Source organism: Camelus ferus, chromosome 21 (genome assembly GCF_009834535.1).
Source record: "Camelus ferus isolate YT-003-E chromosome 21, BCGSAC_Cfer_1.0, whole genome shotgun sequence".
In the NCBI taxonomy this organism is placed as follows: Eukaryota; Metazoa; Chordata; class Mammalia; order Artiodactyla; family Camelidae; genus Camelus; species Camelus ferus.
The window spans coordinates 28,884,108-28,902,050 of NC_045716.1; the positions used below are offsets into that span (position 1 = coordinate 28,884,108).

Here is a 17,943-nt window from a genome sequence, read left to right on the forward strand (position 1 = left end):
GAGATGTATTGACTGCATAATCTTTTTTCTTTAAAACCTCTGGGTCTCCGGGATTTTGAAACCCCTATAGTATATTTTCCAGCCTCTGACAGATATGTGATCTCTCAGACACTTTTAGTAATTTTAAAAGTTGATCAGTCATTTTTGCATTCCCAGAGAAGTAATTTTAAGCATACTTTATTTCATATTTAATTTAGAGCAGTATATTATTAAGTTGTTTTTTATTTTATTTGTTTTGTTTTGGGGGGTTTAGGGGGCGGTAATCAGGTTTATTTATTTTTAGAGGAGGTACTGGGAATTGAACCCAGGACCTCATGCATGCTAAGCATGCACTCTACCACGGAGCTATACCCTCCCCCTTAAGTTGGTTTTAATACAAATTTAAACACTCGTAATGTTTAAAAGGTAAGATTTAGTGTTTTCCCTAAATACCAAATGATTATTTCTCTTTAATTTACACTATACAAACAGAAATATTCAAGTGGAGTATCATGTTTGAAAGTGAATATATATTAAAAGATAATTTAAAATTTAACTACATGCTAACCCAATGAAAAAAAAATTGGGGGGGGTGTGGTAATTAGGTTTATTTATTTTTTAGAGGAGGTACCAGGGATTGAACCCAGAACCTCGTGCGCTCCACCACTGAGCTATACCCACCCTCCGAAAATATTTTTTAAAACTACTTAGATATTGTATGCCATATTTATTTTTGAACCTGTGTACATATTACCTATTCAAAAAGTTAAATTTTAAAAACAGTGATTCACTCACATATTAAATTAAAACTAGGCATCCTGCCTTCTGTGCTAAAAAGTCAAGTGGTTTTTTTTTAATGATCTTGGTGCTCTGTTGCTGAATAATGCTAAAAGTCGACCTTTTTATCATTTGTTGTAAAGTGTAAACACCCAATTTATTATAGTCGTCCATGTGTTTTCTCTCTGACACGTTTTTTGAAGTACTAGAAACACCCTGGCATGGTTGATAGGGGAAGCGCAGACACGCAGAGCTGGCGCAGACCGCCGGCCTCAGGTCGCAGAGCTTGTCGGTCTCTGTGTCAGCACGAGTGTCTTCTGAGCCAGAACAACGACCCTGTGGGCGCACCTGCAAGCCTCCCCGGGCCGTGTGTGTGCTGGGCAGTGCCCAGAACTCAGGCCGCCCTGGCTGGCTGGGAGGCTCTCAGACTCTGCTGTTTTTCGGGAGAATGAACTGTGCACATGGTGACTACGGAGCAGGGACCCCGGCCCCTCTAGGAGGTGCTCCTCGCAGGTCGGCCCAGACTTCGCAGGCCTGCTGCTCTGCGCTCATGGGACGTTGCCGGGCTTTGGGTCCGTCCCCGCTCAGGCTCACGCACCTTGTAGGGTGGAGAGGGTTCCACTGGCAGCCTGGCACGTCCCAAGCCCCCCCGCGTGGCTGCTACTCCTGGTCCCGCCCCAGGCTGCGGCAGGCAGAGCAGGTGGGCAGCTGACCTGTGTGCTCGGGTGCTTGGGCCATGGCCCCTTCTGACCTGCCTTTTGTTTCCGTAGGGAACTGCACCTGGGGGATGAACTGCAGGTTTATCCACCCCGGAGTCAACGACAAGGGCAACTACTCTCTCATCACCAAGGCGGAGCCCTTCCCGCCCAACGGCGCCCCGCCCCTCGGACCGCACCCTCTGATGCCTGCCAGCCCTTGGGTGCGTGAACGCCTCTTTTGTTGCTGGCAAATCACTTCTAAGCTCTGTTTGTGAATCTCCAACATGAAGCACATTCATACGCCTTGTGTCTCAGGGACCTCTGTGGTGCCAGGGCCCCAGAGCCGCCCCCCACCCCCGGTGCTCGGGTTGTCTGCAGCGGAGGGCGCCCTGGCCCCCGGGCAGCCGTGTCGGGCAGAGCGAGGCCCGGAGGAGAGAGCGGGCAGTGTGGCCGCTGGCGTGTTAGCTGGTGTTCTGCTCCTCTGGTTCTTCATAGATCTGGAAGTTTGCTTGATCCCTTAACTCCTCCCTTCTCGTCCCTTAACAGGGCGGGCCGGGAGTCGATGAAGTTTTGCCTCCACCCCCTCCAGAGCCCCCCACCGAGAGCGCCTGGGAGCGAGGACTCCGGCACGCAAAGGAGGTAACAGAGCCTGCGCAGACAGGCAGTGGTGGCGGCCGGTGCGCGAAAGCAGCCTGCCTTTGACCCGGGACGGCGGTCAGAGCTCAGTGCGGCCTCTGGAGAGGGCGTGTTTCTGTCACTTCTCTGAAGAGGTGGAGGGCGGAAAACGACATCTGCCTGTCTTGGAGGCTTGCTGGGCCATGACAGAGCCCCGGAGGCCGGGGAGGCCCAGTCAGGAGCCCGGCCTGCTGCCTGCATGTGGCTCGGCCAGCACTGGGCCGCTTCCTAGAGAGCACACAGTGTTCCCCAGAGTGGCCTGTGCATCTGGCACGCGGTCCTGTCTCCCTAGAGAACACCCCTCGTCCCACCCCCAGTCTAGGCTGCTTCCCGGTCCCGGGGGTCCAGGCTCACGGTCTCCAGGCCTGCTCTCTCCACCAGGATGACGGGCTAGAGCAGAGCCCCACCCGCCCCTGGCCCTCCTTTCCTCTGAGGCCAGCTGGCTCCGGGGCCTCTCCTGCTGGGAGCGTGCTCACCGACCTCTCCACTCTGTCCTCCCAGGGCACGTGTCTGGAGCCCCTGCTTCAGTACCTGGACTAGTAGTAGGGAGTCACCGCTCCGTCCCCTCTGCCCAAGTGCTGCTGCAGCTGTGCCTGCGAAGACGGCGTGCTCCCGTCCCCCCGAGAGGCGCGTGGATCCCGTGTCCGTCCCAGCACAGAGCTTGGGCTCGCATCAGCCACGCGTGCTCTCCTGCAAGGCCCTCCAGCCACGCCAGCCCAGGCTTCGTGGGTCAAGTCAGGACAGGACTCCCTCTGTGTTCCTAACAGTAACTCGTGTTGGCTTCTTTCTTCTTACAATGGTAGGTTTTAAAAAAAGCAACCATTCGAAAAGAACAGGAACCTGATTTTGAAGAGAAAAGGTTTACAGTGACCATTGGCGAAGATGAACGGGAGTTTGACAAAGAAAATGAAGTTTTCCGAGACTGGAATTACCGCATCACGAGAGATGTCAGAGATACAGCGTAAGGAACACTGCGGCCCCCCTCCCTGTTGACAGAGAACGCAGCTGTCCCCTGCTGTGTGGGCTCGGGCTCTGAGAGCAGCAGCACGTGGCCCCCAGCGTGTGGGGGCCGAGCCCTGTCCCTCTCCCTGCACTGAGAGCGGCATCCCGACCCATCTCAGACGCTGTGCAGTTGACTTTCCTCCTTGTCTCGCTTCCGTGGAGGACATGTGCCTGGGGTGGGCTTCCACCCATTTGGGTTCCTATCGTATCTGAGAGTCTTTACAGCTGTTCTTTAACAGCTGGAGCCCCGTAACACAAGGCTCCTCCCCACCCTTCCCCAAGCTCCCCAGGACCCAGGAAACTTTGTCACTGACATCTGAGAGTGTGACAGGTGTGACCCTCCTCATCATCAATGCCGTCTTCCTCATTTCTTCCAGACATTTTATTACTGGTCTTTTTAAAACACGGTTGCAGAAGTTGATGTGGTTGGAGACCTGGGTCAGATCTCGAGGAAATGTGTAGCGTAACCAGTCCAGCTGCCGGGAAGGGGCATTACAGGCCACGTCTCTCCTGAGCGGCCAGTGTGGTGTGGGCTCTGGTCACCAGCCAGTTTCAGCATCGTCTTAAGTCTTGCAGTGACTCTGTGCACTTGGGTTTGCTACCAGAAAACAAAAACCACTGATTTCTGGCTGAAATGACAGTAAAAGGCTCAGGAAGAGGGACGCATACATGCCTGTGTTTCCAGATTCAGTTGTGCTGACCCAGACCCACAAGGCTGTATCAAGGCCTTACATCCCAGGCCACACCCCACCAGGCGCTCCGCGGGCAGGAAGCTCGGGAGGGCCACACCTGTCGTGGCTCAGGTGGAAGGATTAGAGGCCAAGGACGTGAGAGCTGAACTCAGATGTTTTCTAATTCTGCGTGTGCAGTAGTGCGGCCGCAGTCAGGGCTGCATCTGCCGGTCACTGTGGGCATTTCGCTTGACTTGAGTCTTGAGGTCTCGGCTTTTTCTTGTGTAAAACTTGGGTGACAGTGCTGCCCCCCCCCGGGGGGGGGTGTCAGTACACGTCCTGGGAGCCAGCGTATCGGGTTGCGGTCTGGGACCTCACTCTCTGACTGTGCGGTTGCTGTGAGTGGTGAAGGGAGGGGCCTTGGAACCTCAAGGTCCATCCTTGACACTGTTCTCAGCCTGGCTGGAGTAGGGGCCTTGAGAGTGTGCCTGACGGAGCTGTCTGCAGCCCAGGTCCACGGCCGTCCAGGCACCGCGCTCTAGCCCTGGCCCGTGTTCACCCACAGCCTCTCCGCCAGGCAGGGGCCTCCGAGGATCAGACCACCTTAGAGCCAGGTTTTCACTTGTGTTTGGTTGTCTGTTCAACATCTGCTGTGTTTTAGAATTAACCACACGCTTTTGTGATAGGACATGCCTAGCCAGGGAAGTCCAGACCTCTGGGAACAGGGACCTGGCATGTGTCTGGCGGGAAAGCTGTTCTGACGACGCTCAGGGCAAGGGCTGTGTCAGTCAGGGTCCGCTCAGCAGAGACCACCCGGCTCTTTTAACGGGGAGTATTCAACCTAAAGACGTGCTTTCTAGGTGACCGCGGGAGCAGAGAGGCCACTGCCCCCCAGGGTGAGGGGAGGAAGGCGGTTGGAACCGTCCCTGCGGGAGCTGGGAGAAGGGCTGCGGCTTGGGTGGCTCAGGAGGGCTGCTGGCACCTCCCAAGAGGGTGATGAGGCTGGGCTTGCAGGGCTGGCAGGGAGGTGCCAAGGGGAGACCCCAGCCTCCCCAGCCCTGCAGTGCCCGCTCAGGCTGGCCTCACAAGGACAGCTGGTGGCAGCACGCGCTCTGCAGGGTGTGTGGGAAGGTGGCCAAGGATGCCGGGGCTCCAGGGCCATCAGCGTAAGTCTCAGAAGGACCAAGCCTCAGCAGCTCTCGCTTCCTGGGGCCCTGCGCGTGGCCTGTTTTGTGCCCAGGCGTCCTTACCCAGTCCTTACCCTTCTGCACAGGGGAGGGCTGCAGGCCGCGGTTCTCCGGGTGTGGCCCATGGGGGCTCATGAGACACACCTGGCCTGAAGGTCCTGGGGGTGGAGGCCAGCTGCTGCTTTTAACAAGCCCTTGGGTGACTCAGGTGCTGCCCATAAAGTTTGAGAGCCACTGATGTCGCTTGCGGGGCCGTCACTTCTCCCACTGCCCTCTTGCCTGACGGTGAGTTCTGAGGGTGGGAGCTCTTAGTGTTGTTGTGGAAGGCCTCCTCGGTGCGGTGGTGCTGGTACCTCGCAGCTGCGCAGGCCGGGGGGAGCCGTGGGAAAGGGCACCTGTTCGGGAACTCTGCAGGGGGTGTCCTGAGATACTGTGAAGGCTGGGGAAATGGGGCTTGGGGGAATTAAACAGAATTCCTGACAAGGTCACTTGGTGAAAATAATGCTTTTATAGCCGGACACTGCCCAGTTCCCCTTTTCCACCACCTCAGGCGTTTATTTCAGACTTGTCGATCTTGTGAGGCCTCCTGTGTCTCTGCGAGGTGCTTTTGGGTGCTGCCAGGGGTCTCCACCTAGGAGACGAGGGTCCTGGGACGCTTGGGGTGTCCCCTGCGAGGAGTCTGTCATTGGCGGTGGCCCTGTCAGGAGCAGCACTTGTCAGTAAATGGGCCAGACTGCGGCCGCGTGCCCGGGGCTAACTGTGTGTGGACATGCCCTTCCTGTCCTGGCCTCTGAGGAGTGGCTTGCTGCCCGCCTGCCTTTCACGGCAGTGGTTCTTACCTGCTCCCGAGACCCAGGCCCACGGGCTGCCAGGAAGCCGGGCTCGGTTCTGGGGGCAGTAGCGGGGGAATGCTTCAGCCCGTCCCCGTTAGCTGTCTCCCGAGATGGAGATACACCCAGAGAGGCCTTTCACTCCCACGCCCCTCCTTGAGAGAGCACGTGGCTCACCGCCACTGGGGAGAGTGCTTTCTGGGTGCTCTGGGCGGTGAGTGGTACCGGTTCTGTTCTCAAGGGCACGGGGGACATCTGCCTAGGGATCGTGTTCTCTCTGAGTGCCATCTGCGGGGCGTGCAGGCCGTTGGGCATGAAGGGCTGTTTCCCTGGGCAGAGCCCGCCCTGGGCTCGCCGCTGGGCCCTGGCAGCACAGGAGAGGTTTCCCAGGAAGCAGCCAGCCGAAGGCCACACGCACCATGGAACATGGAGGGCACCTCTGCTTTCCCCACCCGTTCGCCCAGCGTGAGGGTTGGTCTGGAGGCCAGAAATGCTCGAAAGAACCTCCAGTCGTCTGTTGCAGGGAGTGCACTTCCCTGTCCTCTGCTGCTGGGCTCAGAGCTCCCCCGTGCAGGCCGTCTGGGTGGGTGTGCCAGCTTCTGGCCCTGCGGGAAGATGCGTCCTCGGCCCTCCTCAGGGCTGCCCAGCGGTCCTGCCCCAGACTCCCTGCTGGCCACCCCCCTGCGCCCGCCAGCCTCCCCTGACGTCATGACACCTCGGAAGGTGTCTCTCCTAGCGTTTCCTTGGCTGGCCTTGCATGTCTTGGGTTTCATGTGAGGATCGGTTGTCTTAGCTGCATGAAGACAGTGTTTTACTGGCTGCCCTAAGTCTGTGAACTAGCACAGGGAGAGCTGGCTTTGGTAACATCCAGTCGTCCTGTCCGAAGACACCGTCTTGTGTATTCACACGTGCTCTTGTGTCTTTCAAGAGTGTTAAATTTTCCTCAAATACGTTCTACACATTTCTGGTTGAATGTATTTTGCTGCTGAGTATTTTTTTTCTCTCTACTGGAAGTGAGGTTTTCTCTACCATCCATCTCCTAACCGGTTATCGTCTGTGTGTACGAGGGTGTTGGTTGCTGTGTGTTCATTTTTCTCCGTCTGCCGTACTGGGCTCTTCTCACCGTCTGACTCGCTTTAGCACGGTGTCTCGGTTTTCCATGTGTAGCATCATTTAATCTGCAAAATGAGACAATCTCACGGGTTCCTCTGTCTGGTCACGGCAGTGCCCCAGCACGCTGGTGGGCTGTCTTGGAGGCACCGGGCGACCTGAATGGAGACGCTTCCCCTGTCCGTAGTAAGTAAGGTGCCAGCTTGAGTCCTAAAGTGCATACGTGTTCTTTGTCACGTGAAGAAAGTGTCATTCCTGTTTTCATTGCGAAGGGGTATTGAGCTTTTATCACAAGTGTTTTCATCACATCACCCTTAGGTGTGGTCCTGTGACTGGCCTCTGTAGGTCTGTGTTGGCATGTAGTGTGTTCATGAATTTTCTTCTCTTGACTCAGCCTGGCAGTCCTGGGATAAATCCCAATTAGCCCTGCTGTGTTACTTTTTGAGGCGGTGTGAGTATCTTTTTGCCCAATTCCATGTAGTACTTTTGCATCCGTGTTCCTAAGTGACGAGCCTGGCTTCTGCTTGCTCTCTTTCAGGCTGGAGCCGTACGCAGACCCCTACTACGACTACGAGGTAGAGCGGCTCTGGCGCAGCGGCCAGTACGAGAACTTCCGGGTGCAGTACTCGGACGCCGAGCCGCACCACAGCTACCGGGTACGCGGCCGGCGAGACCGCCCCCTCTTGTCTGTGGCCTGTGTGGGCACGTGGACCCATCTCAAGCCCAGACGGACCGGTGTTGGGGGGCTGGTTCTGATCCACGGCTTGCCTTTGTGGTGACGGGAGCGGAGCCGTCCTAGAGTGGTCGGTGCTCTTGCTGTCTTTGCGCTGAAGCTGCCGATCGGCTTGTTGGCACCATTTGCGGGGCCTGTGCCCCTCCTTGAGCGCGTGGCTCTTCCAGGCCCCTCGGGAGCACCTTTACGGGGTGGAGCTGCCCTCATGAGCTGCCATAACCTGGCCACTGCCAGCCAGGCCTGGAGGTCTAACGGAGGACTGTCCTGCAACTGGCAGGTCTGTGCCTCAGCCTCTGAGTCCCTGAGGGTATGCTTTTAGTGTGCTGGGGAGGAGCTGCACCCGGGGAGAGATGAGTCAGCAGCAAGCTAGTGGGTTTTGTGCTAAGCCTAAAGTGACAGTCGTGAGTTTTCAGGACCCAAGGGAGGTGACTGGCTGGGGCACCCATCAAATCACATGGTGAGCTTGTGGCCAGAGCTGGCCCCTGGCTGACCCTCCCATGCCCCCCGTCCCCAGCGGAGCAGCCTTCTTGCCGGGGTCGTGCTGCGGGGCTCTGGGTGCCTGGTCCCAATCAGGGCAGCCTTGAAGGTAGCAGGACCTGTGGGGGGGTCCCTACCACCACGTGCCCCCTCACCCCCGTGTGCCCAGGTCCCCACCGGCCTCGGCCTTTGTGGAGGCTCGGTCCTGTGCATCCCGCGACAAGAGCCAGGCCAGGGAGGCCTGCCTGGGCACGCGGCCTGGGCGTGGTCAGCCTGGAGTCCCTCTGGGTTGGCGTCAGGTCCATCCCGGTCTCCTCCGCGGGCGCCTCTGCGTTTTCTCAACGCTTCCGGTCCTAAGTGTGCCCATGTTTGGCTTTTCAACTAGGAAAGGGAACGGGAGCGCGAGCGAGAGAACCGGCAGCGCGAGCGGGAGCGCGAGCGGGAGCGAGACCGGGAGCGGGAGCGGCGGCAGCGTGAGCGTGAGCGCGAGCGCGAGCGCGAGCGGGACAAGGAGCGGCAGCGGAGGAAGGAGGAGTGGGAGCGGGAGCGCGCCAAGCGGGACGAGAAGGACCGACAGCACCGCGACCGCGACCGGGAGAAGGAGCGCGAGAAGGAGAAGGAGAAGCCCAAGGCCCGCTCCCCGCAGCCGCCCAGGTAGGGGCCTCGCTTCCCGTCCGCCCCGGGCTGCACGGCGCTGCGGCAGCCGGAGGAGGCTCCTGGCACCGCGCTGTTCTGCCCGGCGGTCCCCGGGGAGCTGCCGGCGCGGATGCGGGCTGGCGTGCAGTCAGGACGCCCCCAAACATATTTGAGTACTAGGCCGGGACAGGGGGTCCTCGTTCGAAAATTGTAGAACTGGAGGAAGTTGCGTGTGTGTTACAACTTTGTTGAGACACAGTTTACAGGCCGCGCGCCCATTTACAATCCACAGATTGTTGCTGCGGGGTCTCTCGCGGTTCTGTACAGACTTCAGGGTTGTGTTCTCTGTGTCTGTGAGAGGCGCCTGTGGGATCAGGGTCGGGACTGCGTCATTGCGGTGGCTCTGCCGGTTGGCCTGGGTAGTGCGGACGATGCTCTAATAGCAGTGTTAGTTCTTCCTGGTCATGAGCGTGGAATATCTTTCCTTTTTTTGTGTCTTCAGTTTCTTTCATCAGCGTCTTACAATTTTCAATGTACTGGTCTTTCACCACTTTGGAAATTTATTCCTAAGCCATTGATTATTTTTATTATAAATAGGATTGTTTTATTTCTTTTTCAGATAACTTGTTGTTAGTGTCTAAAAACACAGCTGGTCTCTGTATGCTTACCTTGTATCCTGCAGTTGTGCTGGACACGTGTGTTAGTTCTGACGAAACCAGGCTCTCATCCCTAATTCTTGTCCTTTTCATCAGACAGGCTCCTGTCCCGTGTGCCGTTGTGTTTCTGAGAGTGAATGTCAGGACCACAGGCTTCCATTTTAGTTTGTGGTCAGCGCCAGTGTTGACTCTCTGTCCTCTGGATGGCAGTGAAATGACCTCCCTGAAGTTGCTGTATTTTTTCCTAGCACTGGGCAAAGTGAAACTCTTAGTTCAGTTTTTAAAAGATTACTTCGATGAGTCTTTTTATATTATAGTAGTCACTCTTTAAGTTATCTTGAAATTATACATTCATTTGAGTGGATTTTGATCTGGTCTGGTCCCTTTGAAGCCCCTTTTTGATAGAAGCCCTTTCCCCTAAGATACACCGCCTCTCCAGTTAGGCTCAGTCCTGGGGGCGCACTGCAAGGAGGAGGAGACTCAGCGCCTTTCTGTTCACACCCGCCAGCCACACTGCCTCCTCACTGCGCCTCCTCACTGCTCACGGACTGTGTGTCCCTGTGTGGGCCCCAGCCTTTGCTCTGCCATTCCCTCTGCCTCCAGGGCTGTCTCGCTGCTCAGAGAGGTTCCCACACTCCTTCCTCACAGCTCTCATCATCCCCAGCCCTCTGGTGTTCATTTGTCCGTCATCATCTCTTTCCCTTGTAGAATTGAATCCCCGCCCCGAGGGCACTGCAGTCCCAGAGCCCCGCACAGAGGGCGTTCATGAACATTTGACAGATGCCATCAGTGAGTTTTGGCTTTAGTGGCAGCCTGCATTTTTACCTCAGGTGACATAACTGGGTGCTCTGCTTTCCAGAGTCATAAACTGGCTCTGTTTCCATGTGTATCCAGATGCCTGGTTGGACAGGTGACAGCTAAGATGTCCCTGCGGGTAAACGCGTGGATTCCTGAGTCACATCAGCACGTCCATTTCTGTGGTTTTGGGGTTTATGAGCATGCTTACTCTGGCTGCAGGCCCCCTTCTGTCCACAAGTGTGTTTTTAGAGACTGGTGGAGGATAGGCTAGCTGTGTCTCTGTGTGTCACCGCAGATCCTCCCCAACTTTCGAGGGGTCACCTCCCAATAAACCTATCGTACATGGAAAATGCATCTAATACTCCTAAGGTACTGGGCATCATCAGGTGTGGAGCCTCTCGTGCGATTTGCTGAATACTGTACTGAAGGTGCAAGACAGTGGTTGTCTGGGTCCAGAAGGATTGTTAAGCGTACTGGTTGTTTGCCCTCCTGGTCACATGGCTGACAGGCGCTATGGCTTGCTGCCCAGGAAAGGGCAAAATTCGAAAAGCGGCTTCTGCTTAATGCATGTGACTTTTCCACCATCATAAAGTCAAAAACTCAGAGTTGCGCCATCGTAAGCCAGGCACCAATCTGTCTCATGGGACGGAGGCCTGTGTTCACAGTTCTAGGGCTGCCTGGCCTCTCTAGAGGGAAGTACATACAAATTCCAAAGGAGGGTTTTCTTCAAGGCTGTGGCATGTCTTGGCTCGGCCCCCTAAGCGGCAGATCACTGTGTTTGCACAACCACAGATCCTCAAGTGAAGGAGAGTCACTGAGAACATGGCTGCACTTGCAGGCCGGGACGCCGGAAGCTCAACTTCCTGTGTTCTTCCTAAAATCGGGTGCAGCTTTGCTCACCACACCGGGCCGTCTGCTCCGCTGGCCACTGGCCTGGTTTGTCTCCTATGCGCCTCTATCCCCGGCACCTCCTGCCGTCAGCAGAGAGGAGCTCTCGTCCCTCAGTCTGGGTTCAGCCTGTCTCACTGGCCTCGGGAGTCTTGCAGTCCATGTGCGGTCCTGGCTGGAGCCCCGCCGCCCGCCCCACCCCCCCCAGCACCAGCCTGAAGGGTCAGGTCTCGCCAGGGCAGAGCTTCCAGCAGGGCCTCCTACCTCCTTCCCTCTGACCAGCAGAGCTGGTGTGGCCACTTCCGCAGGAGGCGGCTCAGTCTCCGCAGTGCTCCCTTTATACCATCACCCTTTTATAGCAGAGTTTGTTTACTTAGCCTTTGACGGGTTGGGAGTTTTTCATCAGCAGCCTGACGGAGAGAACGCTCACCTGAAGTAAGAGATGGGCTTAACTGCATCCGGAAGGAGCCACCTGGGAGACCTCTGTCTGCCATCCGTCTGTGAGCGCCCTGCCGGAAACAGCACTTGCAGGGTCCAGCGGACGTGCTGGGAGTGGGCATGTGGGTGGTCTCCCGTGTCATCCGCAGTTAGCAAGAGCTCCTGAAACCCGCCTGTTCCCCGGGAGAGGGTGAGGGAGGCGCAGCAGGCAGCAGGGTGGGCGCTGGCTGCGCGGTGCTGGCGGGACAGCAGGCGCCCCCCCACCTCGCGCTCTCACCCGCCACGCTGGGCGCACTCAGGCCGGTAGTAGGTGGAATGTCAGCTCCTCCCTACACCTCGAGGCTAGGTGCCGTGCTTCTGTAGGAACTGCATCACTCCCTGGTCCAGGTTTTCCTTTCGTAATTACGCCTTTTGAGACATTTTGCCTGCTCCTAGATCTGGGCTATTTTTAGGCTAGAGTCAAACCTTTCAGCCAGTTCTGTAGAGGAATGCTTCTGCGTCATAGGGGGAACTCCCTCTTGTCTTTACAGCCAGGCCAGTGGGTGTGCGTTCCCGGGTGGAGCTGGGGCAGTGATCAGGCTGTTCCTCAGCGCAGGCAAATGAACCTCATTCCAGATATAAATAGTAATTGGGGCCTTTCTGCAGGAATTGTCCAGACTGCTTGTTATCTTTAAAGCTGTTTACTAAGCGTTCAGAGGCAGTGTGAGGTTCGGTGCCTCCTGGGGCGGGTCCAGCAGACTTCTCTCCTCCTTGGAGATCAGTTAACCCTCCTAAGGGAGCACTTGCTCCCCATTTCCTCACCCTCGTCCAAGCCTGGCCTTTGCCCAGCGTCTCAGGGTGCCTGTTGGTGGGGAGCCTGGGGAACTGTCACTTCCAGGGCCATGGGAGTTGCCCTGCTCAAGTGTGCTAACCTGGGGGTCTCCTTTTGGAGACATGCTGGGGTCTTGGCAGGTTAGGGGCCCTCTTCAGAGGGCTGTGTGTCCCTCAGCAGGGAGGAACCACTGTTCCCAATGGCCCGCGGAGGACTGATTGCTGTGTGGCCTTCTGCTGCCCTGGAGAGGAGAGTGATGGTCACTCAGGCCTGCTTTGGCGGGTCTGTGGGACTCTGCTGTCTTTTTGCCAAAAAATATGTGTTAGGTTTCCCTCTGCTTTTGGAGACTTTTTTCCTCCCCATTTCCTTGAGTGCGGCTGCCCCTCCCTCGGCCTCACCTCCAGCCGCAGTGGCTCACCACCACCTTCAGTGCCATCCGGTGATGTGCACACCTTCTGTGTGGAATTCAGGGATTTCATGAATTTGACCACCACGAGTTGTGCTCCATCTCGACCCCCATGGTGGCGTTGCCGCTTCCGCTGACCCCAAGTGTGTCGGACGATCACACCTGGGCGGCTGCGGAGCCTGGCCCCTCCTCTCCCAGCAGCAGAGCTCTACCCCCACACTTAGTGCTCCTGGCAGCGGTCACCGAGGGTCGGAGCCCCAGCAGTGAGGTGCCGCTTTAAAACACTCACTCATCTGTTAGCGAAGAACTCACCCCCTAGGAACTTAATAAACCTTATTTTCTCTTTTTCATCTTCGTTCTAATCTGTCCTGGTCATGGCTTGCCCAGCTCTGTGAAAGTCACTGTGCCCAGGGTGTTTTCAAGGAAAGGTGTATCCTGTTTTTGAGCTTCTTGACTCTTTACCCACTGAATTGTCCAGAAGTTGCCTGACTGTTTGACAAAGATGAGAGGATAACACTGGTCTCCCTCCTGCTCAGCTCTAAGTAGTGCCGTGCAGTAGGCCTCACAGAAGCCGTCCTGGATCAGGGAGCTCTGCTGAGCCGGCGGGAGGTCAGTCTCGGCTGTGGGGCGCAGAAGGCTGAGGCCGCGGTGGTTCTCAGGGGTGTCAGGCCCTCCCAGGGGAACAGCGCCTGGATGGCCCCACCCACCACTTGAGGCTTTTTCTTCTCTTCACTCGGAAGTTAAAGTCTTAGTAGGTGGCACTTACATGTCAGCTTTGTTGGCAGTGACATTTCTCTAAGCTGTAGCCACTTGTGATAAAGTGCAAATGTGTTTTCAAATCCAAGGAATAAACAGACAGGTCTGTCGCACTGGTGCCCCTCGCCCGGGTCTGCGTGGCCTCCTGGGGAGAATCCCTGGTGTGCAGGGGACTGGAAGGGGCTGCTCACAGCTGGCAGGTCATGAAGGCTGCCCAGGGCCACTGGGCGTGGGGACCTGTGGGCAACCTGATGCAGCAGTGGGAAGGAGAAGCAGGTCCACTCCCAGCGAAGTCGTGGGAGGGCCTGGCGGAGGGAAGCCCCATGCTGCCAGGTCTGCTCCCTGTCCCCCTGCGGGACATGTCATCCTTCCGTTTCAGGAGAGAACCTTCCTCCTTTTTATCTCTTCTTATCTTTAACCCCAAACTAGGCAGCTGCTCAGGGCAGAGTTTGAAGACGCCCTGCCCGTGGCTGCCTCACGCCGCTGCCCTGGTGCTGTGCGGGGACTGGGGCCCTTTCTCGTGTTTGCTCTGACTGCGCCTGCCTGGCCAGCACAGCTGACCTTTGCTCTGTGGAGTCTGCCTCCTGTGGCCTTGAACAAAGGAACAGGGGCCAGGAAGATAAGGCTCCGTACTGGTGTGCTGCAAGGCTCTGCTCGGAGATGATCGGGGTTTTCCCCTTTCTGTTCACAAGGGCTTATGCAAATTCCAAATCTGTCTGCCAGCTTTGATGCCAGCATTCCTGGCTGACCGAGGCCCTCCCTCCCAGCTGTCCCACTCACGCAGGTTTCCTCCCGCCCTTCTCCAGCTTCCCGTTGTGAAGTGGCCGGCCTGCGCACCAGGCTTCAGTGGGAGGCCTGTGGGGACAGCGTGGCGCCCCTGCAGCTTTACGTCTCAGTGTGGTTGCTGGCTTGTCTGTCTCCCAGGTACTCCAAGTCCCTTTAGGCTCTCCCTGAGTGGGGTGAGACAGCAGAGGGACAGTTCTGGTTCTCTGCGGCCGCCAGGCGCCAGCCCACTGACCCAGGCCGTGGGCACCGAGGCCAGAGGTGTCCTCTGTCACTGCCCCCCTCCTGCTGGGTCGTGTTCAATTTACTGGTTGGCGCAGGACACCTTCTCCTGCCGCCCCCAAGGGTGCTGAGCTGGGGGTGGTGAGGACAGTGGCAGCAAGTGAGCCCTTCGTGGGGTCAGTCGGCAGAGTGGGGCTCCTGCCTGGTCCTTTGAGTGACCTGGGAGCGCCCCGACCTTGCCTCTTCCCACCTCCCCAGGAGTATAGGAACAGGTTTCCCAAGTGGTGTTTAGTGAACTCTGTTGCCGTTGCCTGTTCATTCAGTCATCCTTCCCAGACAGCTGCCATCTAAAACTGATGGGTCACATTTTGCCTCCAAGTTTGAAACCATTTCTTCCTGGTTTGGGCCCCACATCGGGGGGAGCCCTTCCGGGCTCAGCAAACTCATTAACACCAAGCTCTGGCTGTCTGCAGGAGCGTCTTGTTTCACACAGTGACCCCCCAACCCCACTTTTTTCCTGTACCGCCGTGTGATTCTACATCAGGACCACTTGTACCATTCATTTATATACTTTAAAAACGTTTCCACCTTTTAACCTTAAATCCGTCTTAAAAGGCAATTTGACATCCTTGTTGCACAGCAAGGCAAGCGCAGGTGCTTTGTCCTAGTAAATCACAGTAGAAACAGAGTCAAAAACAAAACCGGTTTTCTTTGTACTAATTAAAATCAGGAGCCCAGTTGGCTACGTTTTGGGGAACACAGACTTGCTGCGTGGGGTCCCTTGTTGACCAGGGTCACCACCAGGCTGGCGCCAGCCCTCCCGAGGGGCGATGGGAGCTCTAGGGCCACCCGCGGCCCCAGCCCAGAGGAGCCGTCTCCTGGCCTCGTCCTGGAGCTCTTAAGACCACCAGTTCATTTGAGCCCCAGAGTGAGCGAGGAAACCTTGGCTCTCAAAGCTGGTGGAGGCCTGCTGTGGCCGCCTCTCTGTGGCCACGAGTGGTGCTCGTTCCCTGGCTGTCATGGGGCCAGGGGCCAGGGCTCTGTCCTGCCCACCACCACGGCAGCGGGGTCTCGGTGCTGTGCTGGAAGGGCAGCAGGTCGACAGAACTGGGCCGTTCTGATGACTCATGAAGAGAAGCTAGTGACCCAGGTGTTCCGTTTCTTGTTGCATGTTTAGAATGAGAACAGCTCAGGAAGTGCAAAGGTGGAAGCAGCGTGGCTGGCTAGGACACCTGGAGTCATCAGGAGGGTTCCTTCCTTCCTGGACAGCGCCTCCAGCAGGACACGCTTATGAGCGGAGGGGCCGTGACTCTCGGGGCTGAGGGCTGAAGTGTCAGGGACTTTGTGCCTCACTTAGTGTGTCCTTAGGGTGACTTTAAATGTTGAGTGTTGCTCCTGGTGTGGGGCCCTTAACAGATGGTAGGCATGGAGGCTGCTAGTTGGTGGATTGATTGAATAGGTCTGAAAATGTCAGTAGGCGTTGATTTTTATGAGTTATGATGTAACGTAACTAGATGGTGGTCTTGGAGAACTTAGAGTAACTAAAAACCTACCCCCAAGCAACAGGATTTTTTACGAAGAAAACTGATCTTTTGCTGACACCCGTCAGAGAAGAGGTGAGTAAACACAGGACACTGTTCCTCGCAAGCCGGGCGGCCGAGCGGCTGGAGCTGCCCTGCGGTCGGGCGGCCAGGCTGCGCCCAGACGCCTATGAGGCCTCTGCACTGGCAATTGTGACTCTCTGGGGTCTTGCCTGCAGACAGGACTCTTGGCGTGAGATAAGACAGGAACGGGAGAGCCCGGCCCCTCAGAACATACCTACTCCAGAGGCATCGCCCACAAGCCTTTCAGGAAACGGAGGCGGGGCGGGAACACGGCTTCCCCTCAGACCCTGCGCGACACCCAGAATTGTTAGAGGGACAGAAACCAGCCCCGTGCTGTGCTGAGTGTCAGTCGGCTTCACTCTCAGGGAAAAAATTCGACAGTAGCAAGAACCTGTAAAATGCTCACCTCCTTCCACACACTGATTCCACATCTTAAAAATTGGCCCTTAAAAAAAAGTCCATAAAGACATATGTAAGGGGTCGCTTTAATCTCTGTGTTTTCTAAACACAGAGTTAGAAACAGCTAGCAGTAGAGCAATGTCCGGACGGTGTAGCCCCTGACAGTGGGGTGCTGCACCGTCGGGAGGCCCACGAGTCCCCGAGGGTGCCCAGCTGTGCTCAAAGTGTTCATCGAGGAAAGAGAGAAGGTGGGAAGGAGATGCGGAGGTGCTAAACAGCGGCTGTCCCCGCAGAGCAAGATGACAAGCTTTTACTTCCTTTTTACTTTGTGTGTGATTTTTAATTGATGACAAATATGGCACAAGGCCAGCAGGTACCTTGGTGCTGAGCTGTGTGGTGGTTGTGGGGCCCTGTGCTCTGGCTTGTAAAGCAGGGGTGTTGAGGGGCGGGGTGCCACCGTGGCTCGGAGCAGAGCCTCGTCCCCAGAGCTGTGCTGCGAGCTGCTGCCGGGCCCAGTCCCTGCTCGCACCCTCGGGCCTGGGGGCTCCCGCTCCGCAGCGCGGGGGCGGGCACCACAGAGGCTTTCCTGCGTGGGCCTTGGTGGGTGCAGCCCCACTGGTGACCACCACGGAGGCAGCCGATGTGGGGGCAGGTTGGTTGGGAGGCCCAGCAGGGTCTGACCCGCTGGCCCTCAGCCTGCACACACTCTTCATGCAGTGACTGACGCCCTGGGCCGCGCTGGTCTCTCCGGCCCGGGGTCTAATCGGAATGTTCTTGGGGTGAGTTTGAGAACTTCAGAGAACAAAAGAAATGTCAAAGGCTTGGATTGTGTATTTAACTCTTTTGAAAACAAGTAGTTGTTCAGTACCTTGAACTTGCTGAACGCTGATTGTGCACCCACTGGGTGCCACCCCGGAGAGAAGGCTGCCCTGTCCCTGTCCCTGTCCCTCCCAGAGCATGTGCCGCGGGGAAGGTGGGACTCGGGCACCGGCAGGACTGGTGCCAGCGTGGTCAGGGGCCGTGTTCCCATGGAAAGACGCCCCTCGTGGAGCAGGCCTGCCCATCTTGTTCGTGGTGGGCTCTGCCGTCCGTCGGTGCCCCTGGGCAGGCCACTGAGCTCCAGGTCTCTCCTCAGTTTTTCTAACCAAACAGCAGTGCTGTCTGGCAGGAGGTGGCCTGAGGCCACTCACCTTTCTGTGATTTCAGCCGTCAAGCTGAGCTGCCAAAGAAGGAGGCGGCCTCCACGGGGCCCCAGGTGAAGAGAGCTGACGAGTGGAAGGACCCCTGGCGCCGGTCCAAGTCCCCCAAGAAGAAACTCGGAGTGTCGGTCTCCCCTAGCCGGGCACGACGGCGCCGGAAAACGTCAGCCTCGTCGGCCTCTGCCTCCAATTCCTCCAGGTGAGGAGC

At 57.0% G+C, this 17,943-nt stretch overlaps 1 protein-coding gene across 4 annotated transcripts in view; it reads left to right on the plus strand.

The window, feature by feature from the left end:
• Positions 1-17,943, plus strand: part of ZC3H18 (zinc finger CCCH-type containing 18) — a 46,634-nt gene that overhangs the window by 19,315 nt on the left and 9,376 nt on the right. For 3 of the 4 annotated variants that reach the window (XM_032464551.1, XM_032464552.1, XM_032464553.1), the window contains 6 exons: positions 1,527-1,675; positions 2,001-2,093; positions 2,933-3,090; positions 7,468-7,585; positions 8,525-8,793; positions 17,743-17,934. In XM_032464551.1, the coding sequence (XP_032320442.1) occupies positions 1,527-1,675; positions 2,001-2,093; positions 2,933-3,090; positions 7,468-7,585; positions 8,525-8,793; positions 17,743-17,934 (979 nt within the window). The remainder of the gene's footprint in view (positions 1-1,526; positions 1,676-2,000; positions 2,094-2,932; positions 3,091-7,467; positions 7,586-8,524; positions 8,794-17,742; positions 17,935-17,943) is intronic. The other variant, XM_032464554.1, reaches the window with a different exon arrangement.